Source organism: Pelophylax lessonae, assembly GCF_965119305.1.
Source record: "Pelophylax lessonae genome assembly, chromosome: 4".
In the NCBI taxonomy this organism is placed as follows: Eukaryota; Metazoa; Chordata; class Amphibia; order Anura; family Ranidae; genus Pelophylax; species Pelophylax lessonae.
The window spans coordinates 647,214,174-647,234,454 of NC_138771.1; the positions used below are offsets into that span (position 1 = coordinate 647,214,174).

The 20,281-nt window shown below is 44.3% G+C and overlaps 1 protein-coding gene across 1 annotated transcript; it reads right to left on the reverse strand.

The window, feature by feature from the left end:
- Positions 1 to 16,020: 16,020 nt before the first annotated feature.
- Positions 16,021 to 16,965, reverse strand: LOC309552997 (olfactory receptor 11L1-like; the record flags this gene model as incomplete). The annotated part of the gene is made up of 1 exon (XM_082253900.1): positions 16,021 to 16,965. The coding sequence occupies one exon, from the start codon at positions 16,963 to 16,965 to the stop codon at positions 16,021 to 16,023; it is 945 nt and encodes a 314-aa protein (XP_082110026.1).
- Positions 16,966 to 20,281: the final 3,316 nt, after the last annotated feature.

A 20,281-nucleotide genomic window follows, 5' to 3' on the forward strand; every position in this document is an offset into this window, starting at 1 on the left:
CAATGGGGACCCGAACTTTAAGGCACTAAAATGGCTCTAAAACACCAATGGAAAGGGCTAGAGTGCTGTAAATGGCAGCAAAACGTAGTTAAGAGCATGGCAAGTGCTCTGCAAACAAATGTGGATAGGGAAATAACTTAAAACAACAAAAAAAAACAGAAAAATAAAACAATGTTCTTCATCTCTGAAGGACGAGGCCCATAAGGAGTAGGAGGGAGGTTGAGGTGGTGGTGGATGTGGCGGTGTCATAGGCGTGCGCACAGGGTGTGCCTGGTGTACCTGGGCACACCCTAATCACCTAGGGCACATAGCATTATCGCTCTGTTTGCCAGTGAGGAGATGGGAAAGATCTCCCTCGCACCTGCTCTGCTCTATTTCTCTTTGCCAGCAGGGAGAGTAATGTATCGGGGCCATGTACATGTAGGCAAACACATGCATGTGTATTTCAACTTTGGGGTGCACACCCTAATGCAATAGGCTGCGCACACCTATGGGCGGTGTAGGTGGAAGCGGCGGTGGAGGAGGACCAGGGCCGGATTAAGAGCATCATGGTCTTGGTGCTGAGGATTTTGAAGGGCCTTAAGGGCCGTGCCTTGGCATGCACCCAGAGGAGGAAGGGTGCAGCCATGCATGCCTAATTCAACATGGGATGCTGTCTCTGAAGCCCATAAACACATCCATGCATCGGCAACTGTCCCTCCTTGTCCGGCCTTCGCGCTGTGTGGGGAGGTTCTGAGGGTGCTGCCTGGGGAAGCGAGCATAGAAGCCAGACTTCTGTGTTTACAAGTGACAGAAGAGCGATCACAGTGAATATGGCCAACCCGGGGCCTATATAAAAGGTAGGGGCCTGCATGGAGCTGCAGCTCCAATAGCCCCTATGTTAATCTGGCCCTGAGGAGGAGGACGAGGTAGCCAACACTGCTTCTTTTCACAAATTTTAAATGAGGGTACACCCCAAAAGAGTGAGAAAGAGCAAAAATGGAAAAATGGCTGGGTAAGGTCGGTATCCATTGCTATTCTGCACAAGGTACGGAAAAGTCCCGTGGGATCCATGCCTGGTTCATTTTAATGAACGTGAGCTTGTCCACATTGTCTCTGGACAGGCGGCTGCGCTTGTCTGTTATAACACCCCCAGCCGTGCTAAATACCCATTCAGATAATACACTGGCTGCAGGGCACGCCAGCACCTCCAAGGCGTAAAGGGCAAGCTCAGGCCATGTGCCCAATTTGGAGACCCAGAAGTTGAAGGGGGCAGACCCCTCATTCACTACATGTAGGCGTGTGCACACATACTGCTCCACCATGTTGGTAAAATGCTGCCTCCTGCTAAGACGTTCCATCTGAGCTGCTGGTGCTGCTGTTTGTTGTGGCGTGCTGACAAAGCTTTTCCACATTTCGGCCATGCTAGCCCTGCCTTCTGAGGTGCTGGCGGTGCCCTGGTTGAGTTGGCGACCTCCTCCTCCTCCTCCTCTGCCTTGTGCTTCCACTGTGGCCCCGCTGTCAGATGGGAATGCCAGCAGCATCGCGTCTACCAGCGTGCGCTTGTACTCGCGCATCTTGCGATCGCGCTCCAGTGAGTGAATTAAGGACGGTACGTTGTCCTTGTAACGGGGTCCAGCAGCGTGGCCACCCAGTAATCAGCACAAGTTTGAATGTGGGCAACTCGGCGGTCCTCCTCATCCTCCAGAACTGTGCCCCTGCTGGACAATTGTGTCCCTGGCATTTGTGTGTGCAGGAACCCACCCTCGGAGCCCCTTGCGAATCACTGCCCTGAAAGCCTTTGAAATGTTACCTCTTCATCCTCCTCCTCCTCCTCCTCATCCTGTGCCACATCCTCTTCCATCATCGCCCGAATTGTTTTTTCAAGGAGGCATAGAAGTGGGATAGTTAAGCTGAGAACGGCGTCATTGCCACTGGCCATGTTGGTGGAGTACTCAAAACAGCGCAACAAGGCACACAGGTCTCGCATGGAGGCCCAGTTATTGGTGGTGAAGTGGTGCTGTTCCGCAGAGCGACTCACGCGTGCGTGCTGCAGCTGAAACTCCACTATGGCCTGCTGCTGCTCGCACAGTCTTTCCAGCATGTGCAAGGTGGAGTTCCACCTTGTGGGCACGTCACATATGAGGCGGTGAGCGGGAAGGCCGAAGTTACGCTGCAGCGCTGCCAGGCGAGCAGCAGCAGGGTGAGAACGCCGAAAGTGCGCACAAACGGCCCACACTTTCTGCAGCAGCTCTGACATATCGGGGTAGTTTTTAAGGAACCTCTGCACCACCAAATTCAGCACATGCGCCAGGCAAGGGATGTGCGTCAAACCGGCTAGGCCCAGAGCTGCTATGAGATTTCTCCCGTTATCGCACACCACCAGGCCGGGCTTGAGGCTCGCTGGCAGCAACCACTCATTTGTTTGCTGTTCCATGCTCCTCCACAACTCCTGCGTGGTGTGTGGTTTGTCCCCCAAACAGGCAAGTTGTAAAACTGCCTGCTGTCGTTTACCCCTGGCCGTGCTGAAGTTGGTGGTGAAGGTGTTACGCTGTCCGGATGAGGAGGCGGTAGAGGATGAGGAAGCGGAGTAGGAGGAGTTAGGAACAGGAGGCAAACTGAAGCGCCCTGCAATCCTCGGTGGTGGAAGGACATGCGCCAAATTGCTATCCGCCTCAGGCCCATCCGCCACTGCATTTACCCAGTGTGCCGTTAGGGAGATATAACGCCCCTGACCGTGCTTACTGGTCCACGTATCGGTAGTTAGGTGGACCTTGGCACAGATGGTGTTGCGCAGTGCACACCTGATTTTTTCCCCCACTTGGTTGTGTAGGGAAGGGATGGCTTGCCTGGAAAAGTAGTGGCGGCTGGGCACGACGTACTGTGGGACAGCCACCGACATAAGGTTTTTAAAACTGTGCGTCTCCACCAGACGGAATGACAGCATTTCAAAGGCCAATAATTTTGAAATGCTGGCATTCAGGGCCAGGGATCGCGGGTGGGTAGAGGGGTACTTCCTCTTCCTCTCAAGTGTTTGGGAGATGGAAATCTGAACGCTTCCACGGGACATTGTGGAGATGGTTGTTGGTGACCCAGGTGGTGGTGTTGCTGACAGATCGTCTGTTTGCGGGGTGGCAGGTGCCGGTATCACTACAGATGTGGCTGGAGCGGCCGAGACTGCAGCAGAAGAGGAAGCAGTATGAGCCAGAGACGTTTCTTGGTTTTGAAGGTGTGTACTTCACTGCAGCTCGTGCTTTGCACTTAGATGCCTGATCATGCAGGTTGTGCTCAGGTTGAGAAGGTTTATGCCTCGCTTCAAGCTCTGATTGCACAGGGTGCAAACCACTCGTGTCCTGTCATCAGCACATTTTCTAAAGAACTTCCACGCTAGAGAACTCCTTTGAGCTGACTTTGGTGCGCTCGTTCCCTTGCTGCGTTGGGCAGTAGCGGGCGTAGTGTCTAGGGCACGGCCGCTCCGCTTCTGCACCCTGCTCCCTCTTCTGCTGTGCTGGTGGCTCTGTGCGACCACCGCCTCTTCCTCCAAACTACTCAGGTCACCTGCATGACGTTCATTCCATGTGGGGTCGAGGACCTCATCGTCCTCCATATCATCTTCCACCCAGTCTTCACCCCTGCCCTCCTTGTCGGTCTCCACAATGCTGAACGCCGCAGCAGTTGGCACCTGCGTTTCGTCATCATCGGAGACGTGCTGCGATGATCCTTGCATGTACTCATCTTGAGAAATAAGTGGTTGGGCATCGCTGCACTCAATCTCTTCCACTTCTGGGGCAGGGCTAGGTGGATGGCCCTGGGAAACCCTGCTGACAGAGTCATCAAAAAGAAGAAGAGACTGCTGTATGGCTTGGGGCTCAGACTGCTTGCCTGATTTGCAAGGGGGTGAGGTGAAAGACGGTTGGACATCGGCTGCAGGTGCCAACTGTGACCTTTCTGCAGTAGACTGGGTGGGAGACAATGTGAAGGAACTGGAGGCACTGTCAGCAGCAAACCAATCTACTATCGCCTCCACTTGTTCTGGCCTCATCACTTCTAGGGGCGTATGATGCCCTACCAAATACTGATGCAGGTTCTGTCGCCTACTCACACTTGAGGAAGGTGTTTCACTTGTGCGTGTAGCTGGCACAGATCGACCACGTCCTCTCCTTGCAACAGGAGCTCTAGCAGCAGCACCACCACGACCCAGGCCACGGCCCCTATTTGACGCTCTCCTCATATTTCTGAAATTTAAGATCTTGCCCTAGAAAGGTCTTTATTGAATAGCGGAACAAAAGAACAACAGTATCGCACGGGTGTATCTCACAGTCAAATATGCAAACTATGCCGCAATTTAATGTTTTTTACACCAAAAGGGTGTGTATTGAATAGCGGAATAGGATAAAAAACCGTGTATCTCACACGTACAAACACAGACTAGGCCCGATTAAATTTTTTCCTACCCTAAAGGGAGGATGAGGAAGAGGAGTATGGAACAGGCAGCACCCTCAAATCTTCAGAAGTATGAGATGAACCCCAAAAACTTGGAAAGGTGGATCTCACACGTACCGACACAGACTATTCCGCAATTTAATTGAGCCCCAAAGGTTTTTATTGAATAGCGGAATAGGAAATATGATAAAAAAAAAGTGTATGTTTTTCACACGTACAGAAGCACACTAGGCCCCAATTACTATTGTTTGTACACCTAAAAGGATGGATGAGGAAGAGGAGGAGGAGGAGTATAGAACAGGCAGCACCCTCAAAGCTTCAGAAGTATGAGATGAACCCCAAAAACTTGGAAAGGTGGATCTCACACGTACCGACACAGACTATTCCGCAATTTAATTGAGCCCCAAAGGTTTTTATTGAATAGCGGAATAGGAAATATGATAAAAAAAAAGTGTATGTTTTTCACACGTACAGAAGCACACTAGGCCCCAATTACTATTGTTTGTACACCTAAAAGGATGGATGAGGAGGAGGAGGAGGAGGAGTATAGAACAGGCAGCACCCTCAAAGCTTCAGAAGTATGAGATGAACCCCAAAAACTTGGAAAGGTGGATCTCACACGTACCGACACAGACTATTCCGCAATTTAATTGAGCCCCAAAGGTTTTTATTGAATAGCGGAATAGGAAATATGATCAAAAAAAAGTGTATGTTTTTCACACGTACAGAAGCACACTAGGCCCCAATTACTATTGTTTGTACACCTAAAAGGATGGATGAGGAGGAGGAGGAGGAGGAGGAGGAGTATAGAACAGGCAGCACCCTCAAAGCTTCAGAAGTATGAGATGAACCCCAAAAACTTGGAAAGGTGGATCTCACACGTACTGACACAGACTATTCCGCAATTTAATTGAGCCCCAAAGGTTTTTATAGAATAGCGGAATAGGAAATATGATCAAAAAAAAGTGTATGTTTTTCACACGTACAGAAGCACACTAGGCCCCAATTACTATTGTTTGTACACCTAAAAGGATGGATGAGGAGGAGGAGTATAGAACAGGCAGCACCCTCAAAGCTTCAGAAGTATGAGATTGTGTTCACTGTACCCCACAAAGATTGTGTTCACTGTACCCCACAAAGATTGTGTTCACTGTACCCCACAAAGGTTTTGTTCACTGCACCCCACAAAGATTGTGTTCACTGCACTCCAAAAGGATTGTCTTCACTGCACCCCACAAAGGTTTTGTTCACTGCACCCCACAAAGATTGTGTTCACTGTACCCCACAAAGGTTTTGTTCACTGCACCCCACAAAGATTGTGTTCACTGTACCCCCCAAAGATTTTGTTCACTGCACCCCACAAGGATTGTCTTCACTGCACCCCACAAGGATTGTCTTCACTGCACCCCACAAGGATTGTCTTCACTGCACCCAACAAAGATTGTGTTCACTGTACCCCACAAAGATTTTGTTCACTGCACTCCAAAAGGATTGTCTTCACTGCACCCCACAAAGATTGTGTTCACTGTACCCCACAAAGGTTTTGTTCACTACACCCCACAAAGATTGTATTCACTGTACCCCACAAAGGTTTTGTTCACTGCACCCCACAAAAATTGTGTTCACTGTGCCCCCCAAAGATTTTGTTCACTGCACCCCACAAGGATTGTCTTCACTGCACCCCACAAGGATTGTCTTCACTGCACCTCACAAAGATTGTGTTCACTGTACCCCACAAAGGTTGTGTTCACTGCACCCCACAGAGGTTTTGTTCACTGCACCCCACAAAGATTGTGTTCACTGCACCCCACAAAGGTTTTGTTCACTGCACCCCACAAAGATTGTGTTCACTGTACCCCCCAAAGATTTTGTTCACTGCACCCCACAAAGATTGTGTTCACTGTACCCCCCAAAGATTTTGTTCACTGCACCCCACAAAGATTGTGTTCACTGTACCCCCCAAAGATTTTGTTCACTGCACCCCACAAGGATTGTCTTCACTGCACCCCACAAGGATTGTCTTCACTGCACCCCACAAGGATTGTCTTCACTGCACCCAACAAAGATTGTGTTCACTGTACCCCACAAAGATTTTGTTCACTGCACTCCAAAAGGATTGTCTTCACTGCACCCCACAAAGATTGTGTTCACTGTACCCCACAAAGGTTTTGTTCACTACACCCCACAAAGATTGTATTCACTGTACCCCACAAAGGTTTTGTTCACTGCACCCCACAAAAATTGTGTTCACTGTGCCCCCCAAAGATTTTGTTCACTGCACCCCACAAGGATTGTCTTCACTGCACCCCACAAGGATTGTCTTCACTGCACCTCACAAAGATTGTGTTCACTGTACCCCACAAAGGTTGTGTTCACTGCACCCCACAGAGGTTTTGTTCACTGCACCCCACAAAGATTGTGTTCACTGCACCCCACAAAGGTTTTGTTCACTGCACCCCACAAAGATTGTGTTCAATGTACCCCACAAAGATTGTGTTCACTGTACCCCACAAAGGTTGTGTTCACTGCACCCCACAAAGATTGTGTTCACTGTACCCCACAAAGGTTGTGTTCACTGCAACCCACAAAGGTTTTGTTCACTGCACCCCACAAAGATTGTGTTCACTGCACCCCACAAAGATTGTGTTCACTGTACCCCACAAAGGTTTTGTTCACTGCACCCCACAAAGATTGTGTTCACTGTACCCCACAAAGATTGTGTTCACTGCACTCCAAAAGGATTGTCTTCACTGCACCCCACAAAGATTGTGTTCACTGTACCCCACAAAGATTTTGTTCACTGCAACCCACAAAGATTGTGTTCACTGTACCCCACAAAGATTTTGTTCACTGCACTCCAAAAGGATTGTCTTCACTGCACCCCACAAAGATTGTGTTCACTGTACCCCACAAAGGTTTTGTTCACTGCACCCCACAAAGATTGTGTTCACTGTACCCCACAAAGGTTTTGTTCACTGCACCCCACAAAGATTGTGTTCACTGTACCCCACAAAGATTGTGTTCACTGTACCCCACAAAGGTTTTGTTCACTGCACCCCACAAAGATTGTGTTCACTGTACCCCACAAAGGTTGTGTTCACTGCACCCCACAAAGGTTTTGTTCACTGCACCCCACAAAGGTTTTGTTCACTGTACCCCACAAAGGTTTTGTTCACTGCACCCCACAAAGATTGTGTTCACTGTACCCCACAAAGGTTTTGTTCACTGCACCCCACAAAGATTGTGTTCACTGTACCCCCCAAAGTTTTTGTTCACTGCACCCCACAAGGATTGTCTTCACTGCACCCCACAAGGATTGTCTTCACTGCACCCCACAAAGATTGTGTTCACTGTACCCCACAAAGATTTTGTTCACTGCACCCCACAAAGATTGTGTTCACTGTACCCCACAAAGATTTTGTTCACTGCACTCCAAAAGGATTGTCTTCACTGCACCCCACAAAGATTGTCTTCACTGTACCCCATAAAGGTTTTGTTCACTGCACCCCACAAAGATTGTGTTCACTGTACCCCACAAAGGTTTTGTTCACTGCACCCCACAAAGATTGTGTTCACTGTACCCCACAAAGATTGTGTTCACTGTACCCCACAAAGGTTTTGTTCACTGCACCCCACAAGGATTGTCTTCACTGCACCCCACAAGGATTGTCTTCACTGCACCCCACAAAGATTGTGTTCACTGTACCCCACAAAGATTTTGTTCACTGCACCCCACAAAGATTGTGTTCACTGTACCCCACAAAGATTTTGTTCACTGCACTCCAAAATGATTGTCTTCACTGCACCCCACAAAGATTGTGTTCACTGTACCCCACAAAGGTTTTGTTCACTGCACCCCACAAAGATTGTGTTCACTGTACCCCACAAAGGTTTTGTTCACTGCACCCCACAAAGATTGTGTTCACTGTACCCCACAAAGGTTGTGTTCACTGCACCCCACAAAGGTTTTGTTCACTGCACCCCACAAAGATTGTGTTCACTGCACCCCACAAAGATTGTGTTCACTGTACCCCACAAAGATTTTGTTCACTGCACCCCACAAAGGTTTTGTTCACTGCACCCCACAAAGATTGTGTTCACTGCACCCCACAAAGATTGTATTCACTGTACCCCACAAAGATTTTGTTCACTGCACCCCACAAAGATTGTGTTCACTGTACCCCACAAAGATTTTGTTCACTACACTCCAAAAGGATTGTCTTCACTGCACCCCACAAAGATTGTCTTCACTGTACCCCATAAAGGTTTTGTTCACTGCACCCCACAAAGATGTTCACTGTACCCCACAAAGGTTTTGTTCACTGCACCCCACAAAGATTGTGTTCACTGTACCCCACAAAGATTGTGTTCACTGTACCCCACAAAGGTTTTGTTCACTGCACCCCACAAGGATTGTCTTCACTGCACCCCACAAGGATTGTCTTCACTGCACCCCACAAAGATTGTGTTCACTGTACCCCACAAAGATTTTGTTCACTGCACCCCACAAAGATTGTGTTCACTGTACCCCACAAAGATTTTGTTCACTGCACTCCAAAAGGATTGTCTTCACTGCACCCCACAAAGATTGTGTTCACTGTACCCCACAAAGGTTTTGTTCACTGCACCCCACAAAGATTGTGTTCACTGTACCCCACAAAGGTTTTGTTCACTGCACCCCACAAAGATTGTGTTCACTGTACCCCACAAAGATTGTGTTCACTGTACCCCACAAAGGTTTTGTTCACTGCACCCCACAAAGATTGTGTTCACTGTACCCCACAAAGGTTGTGTTCACTGCACCCCACAAAGGTTTTGTTCACTGCACCCCACAAAGATTGTGTTCACTGCACCCCACAAAGATTGTGTTCACTGTACCCCACAAAGGTTTTGTTCACTGCACCCCACAAAGATTGTGTTCACTGTACCGCACAAAGATTGTGTTCACTGTACCCCACAAAGGTTTTGTTCACTGCACCCCACAAAGATTGTGTTCACTGTACCCCACAAAGGTTGTGTTCACTGCACTCCAAAAGGATTGTCTTCACTGCACCCCACAAAGATTGTGTTCACTGTACCCCACAAAGATTTTGTTCACTGCAACCCACAAAGATTGTGTTCACTGCACCCCACAAAGATTTTGTTCACTGCACTCCAAAAGGATTGTCTTCACTGCACCCCACAAAGATTGTGTTCACTGTACCCCACAAAGGTTTTGTTCACTGCACCCCACAAAGATTGTGTTCACTGTACCCCACAAAGGTTTTGTTCACTGCACCCCACAAAGATTGTGTTCACTGTACCCCACAAAGATTGTGTTCACTGTACCCCACAAAGGTTTTGTTCACTGCACCCCACAAAGATTGTGTTCACTGTACCCCACAAAGGTTGTGTTCACTGCACCCCACAAAGGTTTTGTTCACTGCACCCCACAAAGGTTTTGTTCACTGTACCCCACAAAGGTTTTGTTCACTGCACCCCACAAAGATTGTGTTCACTGTACCCCACAAAGGTTTTGTTCACTGCACCCCACAAAGATTGTGTTCACTGTACCCCCCAAAGTTTTTGTTCACTGCACCCCACAAGGATTGTCTTCACTGCACCCCACAAGGATTGTCTTCACTGCACCCCACAAAGATTGTGTTCACTGTACCCCACAAAGATTTTGTTCACTGCACCCCACAAAGATTGTGTTCACTGTACCCCACAAAGATTTTGTTCACTGCACTCCAAAAGGATTGTCTTCACTGCACCCCACAAAGATTGTCTTCACTGTACCCCATAAAGGTTTTGTTCACTGCACCCCACAAAGATTGTGTTCACTGTACCCCACAAAGGTTTTGTTCACTGCACCCCACAAAGATTGTGTTCACTGTACCCCACAAAGATTGTGTTCACTGTACCCCACAAAGGTTTTGTTCACTGCACCCCACAAGGATTGTCTTCACTGCACCCCACAAGGATTGTCTTCACTGCACCCCACAAAGATTGTGTTCACTGTACCCCACAAAGATTTTGTTCACTGCACCCCACAAAGATTGTGTTCACTGTACCCCACAAAGATTTTGTTCACTGCACTCCAAAATGATTGTCTTCACTGCACCCCACAAAGATTGTGTTCACTGTACCCCACAAAGGTTTTGTTCACTGCACCCCACAAAGATTGTGTTCACTGTACCCCACAAAGGTTTTGTTCACTGCACCCCACAAAGATTGTGTTCACTGTACCCCACAAAGGTTGTGTTCACTGCACCCCACAAAGGTTTTGTTCACTGTACCCCACAAAGATTGTGTTCACTGCACCCCACAAAGATTGTGTTCACTGTACCCCACAAAGATTTTGTTCACTGCACCCCACAAAGGTTTTGTTCACTGCACCCCACAAAGATTGTGTTCACTGCACCCCACAAAGATTGTGTTCACTGTACCCCACAAAGATTTTGTTCACTGCACCCCACAAAGATTGTGTTCACTGTACCCCACAAAGATTTTGTTCACTGCACTCCAAAAGGATTGTCTTCACTGCACCCCACAAAGATTGTCTTCACTGTACCCCATAAAGGTTTTGTTCACTGCACCCCACAAAGATGTTCACTGTACCCCACAAAGGTTTTGTTCACTGCACCCCACAAAGATTGTGTTCACTGTACCCCACAAAGATTGTGTTCACTGTACCCCACAAAGGTTTTGTTCACTGCACCCCACAAGGATTGTCTTCACTGCACCCCACAAGGATTGTCTTCACTGCACCCCACAAAGATTGTGTTCACTGTACCCCACAAAGATTTTGTTCACTGCACCCCACAAAGATTGTGTTCACTGTACCCCACAAAGATTTTGTTCACTGCACTCCAAAAGGATTGTCTTCACTGCACCCCACAAAGATTGTGTTCACTGTACCCCACAAAGGTTTTGTTCACTGCACCCCACAAAGATTGTGTTCACTGTACCCCACAAAGGTTTTGTTCACTGCACCCCACAAAGATTGTGTTCACTGTACCCCACAAAGATTGTGTTCACTGTACCCCACAAAGGTTTTGTTCACTGCACCCCACAAAGATTGTGTTCACTGTACCCCACAAAGGTTGTGTTCACTGCACCCCACAAAGGTTTTGTTCACTGCACCCCACAAAGATTGTGTTCACTGCACCCCACAAAGATTGTGTTCACTGTACCCCACAAAGGTTTTGTTCACTGCACCCCACAAAGATTGTGTTCACTGTACCGCACAAAGATTGTGTTCACTGTACCCCACAAAGGTTTTGTTCACTGCACCCCACAAAGATTGTGTTCACTGTACCCCACAAAGGTTGTGTTCACTGCACCCCACAAAGGTTTTGTTCACTGCACCCCACAAAGATTGTGTTCACTGCACCCCACAAAGATTGTGTTCACTGTACCCCACAAAGGTTTTGTTCACTGCACCCCACAAAGATTGTGTTCACTGTACCCCACAAAGATTGTGTTCACTGCACTCCAAAAGGATTGTCTTCACTGCACCCCACAAAGATTGTGTTCACTGTACCCCACAAAGGTTTTGTTCACTGCACCCCACAAAGATTGTGTTCACTGTACCCCCCAAAGATTTTGTTCACTGCACCCCACAAGGATTGTCTTCACTGCACCCCACAAGGATTGTCTTCACTGCACCCCACAAAGATTGTGTTCACTGCACCCCACAAAGGTTTTGTTCACTGCACCCCACAAAGATTGTGTTCACTGTACCCCCCCAAAGATTTTGTTCACTGCACCCCCCAAGGATTGTCATCTCTACACCCCACAAAGATTGTGTTCACTGTACCCCCCAAAGATTTTGTTCACTGCACCCCACAAGGATTGTCTTCACTGCACCCCACAAGGATTGTCTTCACTGCACCCCACAAAGATTGTGTTCACTGTACCCCCACAAAGGTTTTGTTCACTGCACCCCACAAAGATTTTGTTCACTGCACTCCAAAAGGATTGTGTTCACTGCACCCCAAAAAGATTGTGTTCACTGCAGCCCACACACAGAAAAATGGATGTGGATCACTGACACCTGCCTATCTCCTATCCCACACCACACAGCAATATCGATTGTAGTTTGTAGAACACAGTTTCCCTAAAATTCAGCAGACTCTGTCCCTAACAGGATTGAGAAGAGATCGTAGATCAGGAGAACTAAGTGCAGACCCCACCCCACACAGCAATATCGATTGTAGTTTGTAGAACACTCTGACCCTAAAATTCAGCAGCAGCCTCTCCCTAACAGGATTGAGAAGAGATCGTAGATCAGGATTGAGTGCAGACCCCACCCCCCACACAGCAATATCGATTGTAGTTTGCAGAAGACACTGACCCTATAATTCAGCAGACTCTATCCCTAAAATGCCTACAACTCGCCCTGCCTAAACACTCCGACCTGTCCCTCAATTCTATCCGGACACAAATGGTTTTTTCCTGCCTATCTTTCCCTAATCAGCAGCCAGCACGTTGATGTGTGCTCTGTCCCTGATCTAAGCAGCATAATGACGCCGCTGCGGCTGCCTCGAACTTATAAAGACTTGGTCACATGCTTCAGACGGCCAATCACAGCTACTGAGACATTTGCAGGCATGGCTGGGATGGCTTAAGGCACACCAGTTAAACGATTGTTGATTGGCTGTTGAAAGCCCGCCATGAAAAGAGCGCCAAAGCATGCAAAACCCGGAAATAAAACGACCGAACACGGATTTTTACCCGAATATACAGTAAAGTGTCCGTGTTCGTGTTCGGGTAACAAAAATCCAATTATTCGGTACGAACACGAATAATACAGTCCGTGTTCGCTCAACACTACTCATTACAGTATCTACAGCTAGACCTAGGGTAAGCTACTACTCATGTTTGTTCTTATGGCATCGCATTGGGAAAACACATGTATAGACAAGGAATACATTGGCTGTGGTCTGATATGCAAAACTGTTTCTGAACCAGTATTGATGTGATGATTCTTTATATCTGTAATGTTTAAATTTATATTGATTGTTTGTACTGATATTTTTGATCACAGACATTTTTTGTGCCTCCTCCCCTGAAGAAGAAACTACAGTTTTCAAAACATGTTGGGATTACTGTTTCTGAATCACCATCTACAGGCTTCATACATGCCCTATTGTTGATTTGGTAACTGTATCATGGCACAGCTATTTGCACAATCTTGTCTGATGTACTAGTCTGTATGTATGTTTTTATAGGATCTGGAGTATCTTATGTACCCAGTCCTTTTCATGTGATTTTAAATTACCATGTACGATATGAAATAAACTTTTTTAATTTTTACATTTATACCTTTTCTCATTGTGTGCATGCTGTAATAAACCCCATTTGTGGACCAATGTTTTCCTTTGATATCTGAGAATAAACCACTGGCCAGAACTTGCCCAGTATGCAATTGAACTGCTAGGCTGCCCTGCATCCAGCGTGCTTTCCAAACAGGTATTCAGTGCTGCTGGAGGTTTTGTTACTGATAACAGAATGCGTCTGTGCACAAACTCCGTGGACCGTCTGACATTTGTCAAAATGTATCAGTCCCGGATTACCAGCAGCTTTGAAGCTCCTGATGCCGATGTCGCTGATTAGGTGTTTTTGGAATCTTGGCAATACTTCTAGACTGACTGTTGTGGGTGTTGATTTTATCTGGAATAATTTTTTTGTTGAAGGTTTCAATGGGCACAATTAACGCCCAAAGATAAATCTTGTTCCCAGTGCTCTACATTGTGGGCTCATACAGACTGGCTCCCCAAGCCGTTGTTTAAAAACTAAAGAAAGCTGGCAGGGATGTCATTTTTTTGGCTTTATAAATGCAATTATTGCTGCAGCAGCTTCTATACAGATGTGCCACTTTACAGGTAGACTAAGGGGACCCCCCAGGCTCTATATTGAAAGGAATTTTCAATTTTTATTGTTATTTCCTATTTTTCTGCTTTCATTTTAAGCATCAGTAAATCACTGCTCATTATAAAATTACATTTTTTACAAACTTTTTTTCATTGACAGGTGTCCCCCAGGGCAGTACCCAGACACCCATACCCTTTGTATGCCCAGTTACTTGCATATAAGCCTTCAAAATGGCCACTTTTGATTTTTACAGTTTGAGTCCCATAGACTTCAATGGGGTTCGTTTTTTGGTTCTCAACTTTTGTGATGTTCGAAAGTTCTGGTGCGAACCAAACAGGGGGTTGTTCGGCCCATCCCTACTCTACAACAAACAAATGATTTTTGTCAAGATACTCCCAAAGGGTTAAGTATTTCAAAAGGGAAGGTGCCGACATTGCTGGATTCCAGGACAGGTAAGTGTCCTAATATTAAAAGTCTGACATTTAATTTTTGGAGGGGGGGGGGCCGGAACACCACTTTAAGTACTTCTAAAGGGATGGTAACACTGCAACTTTCCTCTTTTTCTTATTGGAACACTACAAGGCACCAGCTGATTAATAATGAAAAAATCACTCCGATTCAGATTCACTCGACACACAACATACCGTAGGCATTTGCACAAAGGGTTAAAGCAGAGCTCCTTCAAAAGTGGAACTACCGCTTATCTGCCTCCTTCCCCCTGTTTTTGACAGGTACCCTGTCCCTACTTCTGTCGGACCTCGCCGTGGCAAGGTAAATCAGCAAGGCTTCACTGCCGGGTTCCCTCACCGGCAATGGCGGCAGCAGCATCCGAAACATTGGCTGCGGTGCCGACATTGCTGGATTCCAGGACAGGTAAGTGTCCTAATATTAAAAGTCTGACATTTAATTTTTGAAGGGGGGGGCGGAACAACACTTTAAGTACTTCTAAAGGGATGATAACACTGCAACTTTCCTCTTTTTCTTATTAGAACACTACAAGGCACCAGCTGATTAATAATGAAAAAATCACTATGATTCAGATTCACTCGACACACAACATACCGTAGGCATCAGCACAAAATTTGTTACAATCCTTGCAATGTGCATTGGTAAGGGCAGTATTGTTTTTTTTTTTGTCAACAAAAGTGGAGTTTCTCTATAAGAATTTATGGATAAATAAAAGAGGGAGTTTCAAGAGAAAGGGGTGCTTTTATTATTACAACATATTCCACTCCTTAGAAAATAAAATACAATACATATTCTTTTCAATGATATCTGTAAGATCTTATTTATTATTTATAAAATGGTAGCCATATAAAAGATGCAAATACAAAACAATTTGAAGGGCAGTCTTGCCAGGACCTCTACTGACTGCATTTTTTGCAGAAATGTAAGCCACGGTCATTTTAGGCCATAGCAGAGGAGATTTTCAACTGCCTTAGGCAATTAGATTTAAAAGTTTCTATCCTTCTGTAGAAGTAGCAGTAGTTTACGGGGCAAGATAATCTACACAAGACAACTAAACAAATGCTTTTCTACTGCACAGAGGGAGATCTGTGACTAGTGGCAACCCTCCTTTAGACTTCACAGTTTGCCTCAACAGCCTCTCCACTGGGGCCCCTTTCCCACCACAGGTCCCATAGCAGGTGCATGGGCTGTTATAGTTATAGATGCACCACTGGCTGGAAACAATCCCCTCTAGTCTATTGGTAAGCAATGATTTTGTACCCTTGACAATGTTTAATAATCTTTCAGATATATTCTCTTTAAAATGACTTTTCTCAAAGCAATTCTTATTTCCTTATTCCTTAACGTATAAATGATTGGGTTGAATAGTGGGGTTATGATTGTGTTAAAAAGAGATAAAAGTTTGTTGAGGTTTAGTGAATATCCCCTTGATGGGGCTATATAAAGTGTTATAAGTGTACCATAATAAGTAGACACAACTGCCAAATGAGAGCTACAAGTTGAGAAGACCTTTTTTCGGCTAGCAATGGAGGAGATCTGAAGAATTGATGTAAAGATACAAATATATGTGACAATGACAAAGATTATTTGAGCAATGGCAATTCCAATTGCCGTAATAGATACCTGAATTTCAACTTGTTTCGTGTCAGAACAGGAAAGGTTGAGAAGAGGAGCAAGGTCACAGAAAAAATGGTCAATAGTATTTGGACCACAAAAGTCTAATTCAACCACAAGAATTTCTGTGATCATTGCAAGAAGAAAACCAGCCATCCAGCATAACGTTGCCAAGAAATTAGGGAGTCTGTTCTTCATAATTATTGAATAGTGCAATGGGTTACATATGGCCAAATATCGATCATATGACATTACTGTCAATAGACAACACTCTATAATAGCAGAAGCACCAAAGATATATAACTGTATTTCACAAGATAAAGATGAAATGTGGCCTCTACCTGTTAGAATGACTTGTAAGGTTTTTGGGCCTACGTTTGTACTGATCATTATATCACAGAAAGAAAGGTGAGATAGAAAGAAATACATGGGAGACTTAAGAGAGAGGGTCGTTGACACTAATGCAATAATGAGGATATTCCCAACCATGGTGGCCACATAAATTAGAAGCAGGAGAAGAAAGAAGAGACTTTGAAAACTGTGAAGATCTTCATATCCCAAAAGGATGAAATCACTAACTGAAGTGTGGTTGTACTTGGTCATTTCCTGAAGATACAATTTACTTTTGATCCATTTAAATCAAATGTGGCATGCACAGATCAAAGTAAATGTAAAAGGTCTTGTATGACAGGAGCATATGAGGCACTTCAAAAAGTGAGAAAAAAATTACTGAACCATAACAACGCATTAGCTTAGTCACCATTATTTAACAAACCCAAGCCTTTTGTGACATCACAGGGGCAAGTCAAAGAACTTAGTTACCACTGATTGACAGATTTGCAGTCTTGATATGTGTTGGTCTGTTGTGTACTTTATTGACGAGCACCAGATGCTATATATTGTATATACTGTATCTTCAGTACCCGTCTCATACTGGAGATACCTTTATTGCTCTTGTATGTTTTACTATTTCATCATATTCCACTTCATTAAGAAATGTATTTGTAAAGACAATGCCGAAACAGAAAATAAAACCATGTCTTATTTTTGATCAACAGTTACGGTAGACTAGGTTCACTTCCCTGCCATGTTTTTAATTACATTATATAAAACTCTCACAAATATTTCCTTGACCTGAAAGAGTTGTGAAAAGAGATGTTTTTGTATTTCATCCTACAATTAATTAAAAGAATGTGTACCAAGTGCTTGTACTGGACTTCAACAAATGTGAGGACATTTTTTTGCCTCCTTTTTTGATTTGCTTTATTTTTTCGACGTTGTTCTATTTTTCTTTTATCTTTATTTATCAGGCCTTATCCGTAAAAGACAAAAGAAAGTTGTAAAGAGCTGAAAATATAAGGTTATATGGACGTATGAATTCTTAAGATACAGATAACTATTTCCTATTCAGTTGTGACAATGAAAATGTCTTAAATGTGTTCATTCACAAATCTCAGCTATCCTCTTTATTTGTTATATTTTTCTTTTATCTGTATTTATGAGGCCTTATCCGTAAAAGACAAAAGAAAATTGTAAAGAGCTGAATGTATAAGGTTCTATGGACGTATAAAATCGAAAGATACAGATAACTATTTCCTATTCATTTGCGACAATGAAAATGTCTTAAATGTGTTCATTCACAAATCTCAGCTATCCTTTTTAATTATTTTGATTGCATCTTCATGATAATAAATATTGCAGAATAAATCAATAATCAGTTCAGTTGTATACATCCCAGAAAAGTATATAAGAAACCAAGCACAAGCAAAAATGTTCACGTGTTGATTTTGTTGATTGATTTGTCAGGTGTTGAGTTCTTCTTTTGGAAAAAACTTACAAATGATTGAATAAATATATGCAATAATTTTATTACAACAATATCCTAAAATTCATTGGGCACAGACCCCTAAAAATCAATGAAATGGTAAACAGAAGAAACACACAACTTTACAGCCTTCAAGAGAGGCACCCCCCACGATGTATATAGATACATTTGGACAATAAGTATAGAGACCAATGAAGAATGGAGTCTAATGGTCATCAAAGCACTGTGTAGAGACATCAAAGGACATTTGTAATATAAAGAACATATGCACATCTATCAATGAGGGGTGCAAAAATTTTTCACATTATTGGCTTCTTCAGGGGTATATTGGGTGTCGTTGGATATGGTTGCTGAAAGATGAAAATATCATATAATAGTATAAAGCATATCATATAATAGCATATCCCAAAGATTCCAACAAATAATAATAAATAAAAAATAGGTATTATCAAGGAAAAACTCAAATAAATCAATATTACAGAATCACCAGGTTATGCTTGGTTTCCTATGGTAATACATATTGTTGATCCTTTTGTAAGTACTTGGACTGCAATAGGCAAGATAAAATCCAGTGTACTAAAATTCAAGCAGATTTTCATTTATCTTAACATCATCGTATTTTCCAAAATAAAAAATAAACGTTAATATGCACATATCTTTTTATAGCTTGAGAGTAACAACCAACGTATCAGAAATTATGTCCGGGGATTGGGATTTATTAACCTAACAAGCAGGACTGAAAAGTCCCCTGTGAGAATCAGTTATTGTTTTGACGCCAGGATCGATGGGGAAATTAGGAATAGCCTTAAAAAATGTTTTGAAATTCTGCTTATGCTATTGAATAATCACAAAATAATATTAATGTCAAAACCCAACTCTGCTCTTTGTCGTTTATATGGTTTGATGTTCCATACTGATTCAAATACAGTAATGTTAGTCAAAAATAAGGACATTTATTACTAAAATACTATGTATTATAACCACTTGTCATTTAGAAAAAAGTATTAACCCTTTCAAATCTCAGGATAATTACAACCTTCGTAATCTGTCTTAATTTAGTTTTTTTGGTGAGCAGCAGTTTACTCACCAATAACTTTTTACCTTTTTTGTACTCCACAATGATTTTCATACTTTTTTGTAGTACACATAGCACATAGAAATTGACAATTGAGAAAAAATGCAATTTTAATTTGTTTAACCCCTAAATACTTGGCACTTTCTCCCCCTTTCTACCCAGTCCAATTTTCAGCTTTCAGTGCTCTCACAATTGAATGATAATTGTACGGTCATGGAAGGCTGTACCCAAACTCATTTGAGACAGATAGAGCTTTATTTTGGTGGTATTAATTCACCACTGAGGTTTTTTATTCTTTGCTAAAAAAAAAAGTACCATACATTTGAAAAAAACAACTTTTTCTTAGTTACTGTTGAACATTTTGTAAATAAGTAATTTTTCACCTTCACTGATGTTCACTGATAAAGCGGCACTGAAGGGCACTAATGAGGTTGCACTAATGAGGAGGCACTGATAGGCAGCACTGATGTGGCACTAATGAGATGGCACTGAAGGGCACTGATGAGTTGCACTGATGATGAGATACTAATATGCAGCACTGATGAACACTGATAGGCAACACTTAAATGCAGCACAGATGGGTACTGATAGGCGGCACTGATAGGCACCGATAAGTGGCACTGATGGACACTGATATGTGCCACTGATGGGCACTGATAGGCGGCACTGATGGGCACTGATAGGTGGCACTGGTGGGCACTGTTAGGTGGCACTGATTGGCAGCACTGATGGGTAATGATAGGTGTCACTGATGACCAGGCTCAAATGGGCACTAAAAGGCAGCACTGACTGGCATCACAGCTGGGCCCTGACTTGAATTACTGCTGTGCACTGTTGGGGCTGCACCGATAATCAGGGCACTAATTATCTGTGCAGTTCTCCCCTGTGAGGAAATGCAGCTGATCTGCTCTCCTCTCCTCACACAGTGCCTGCTTGAGGAGAGGGAAGCAGATAACCGGCATTTTCCTGTTTACATGTGATCAGCTGTGACTGGACACAGCCAATCACATGGGTAAAGA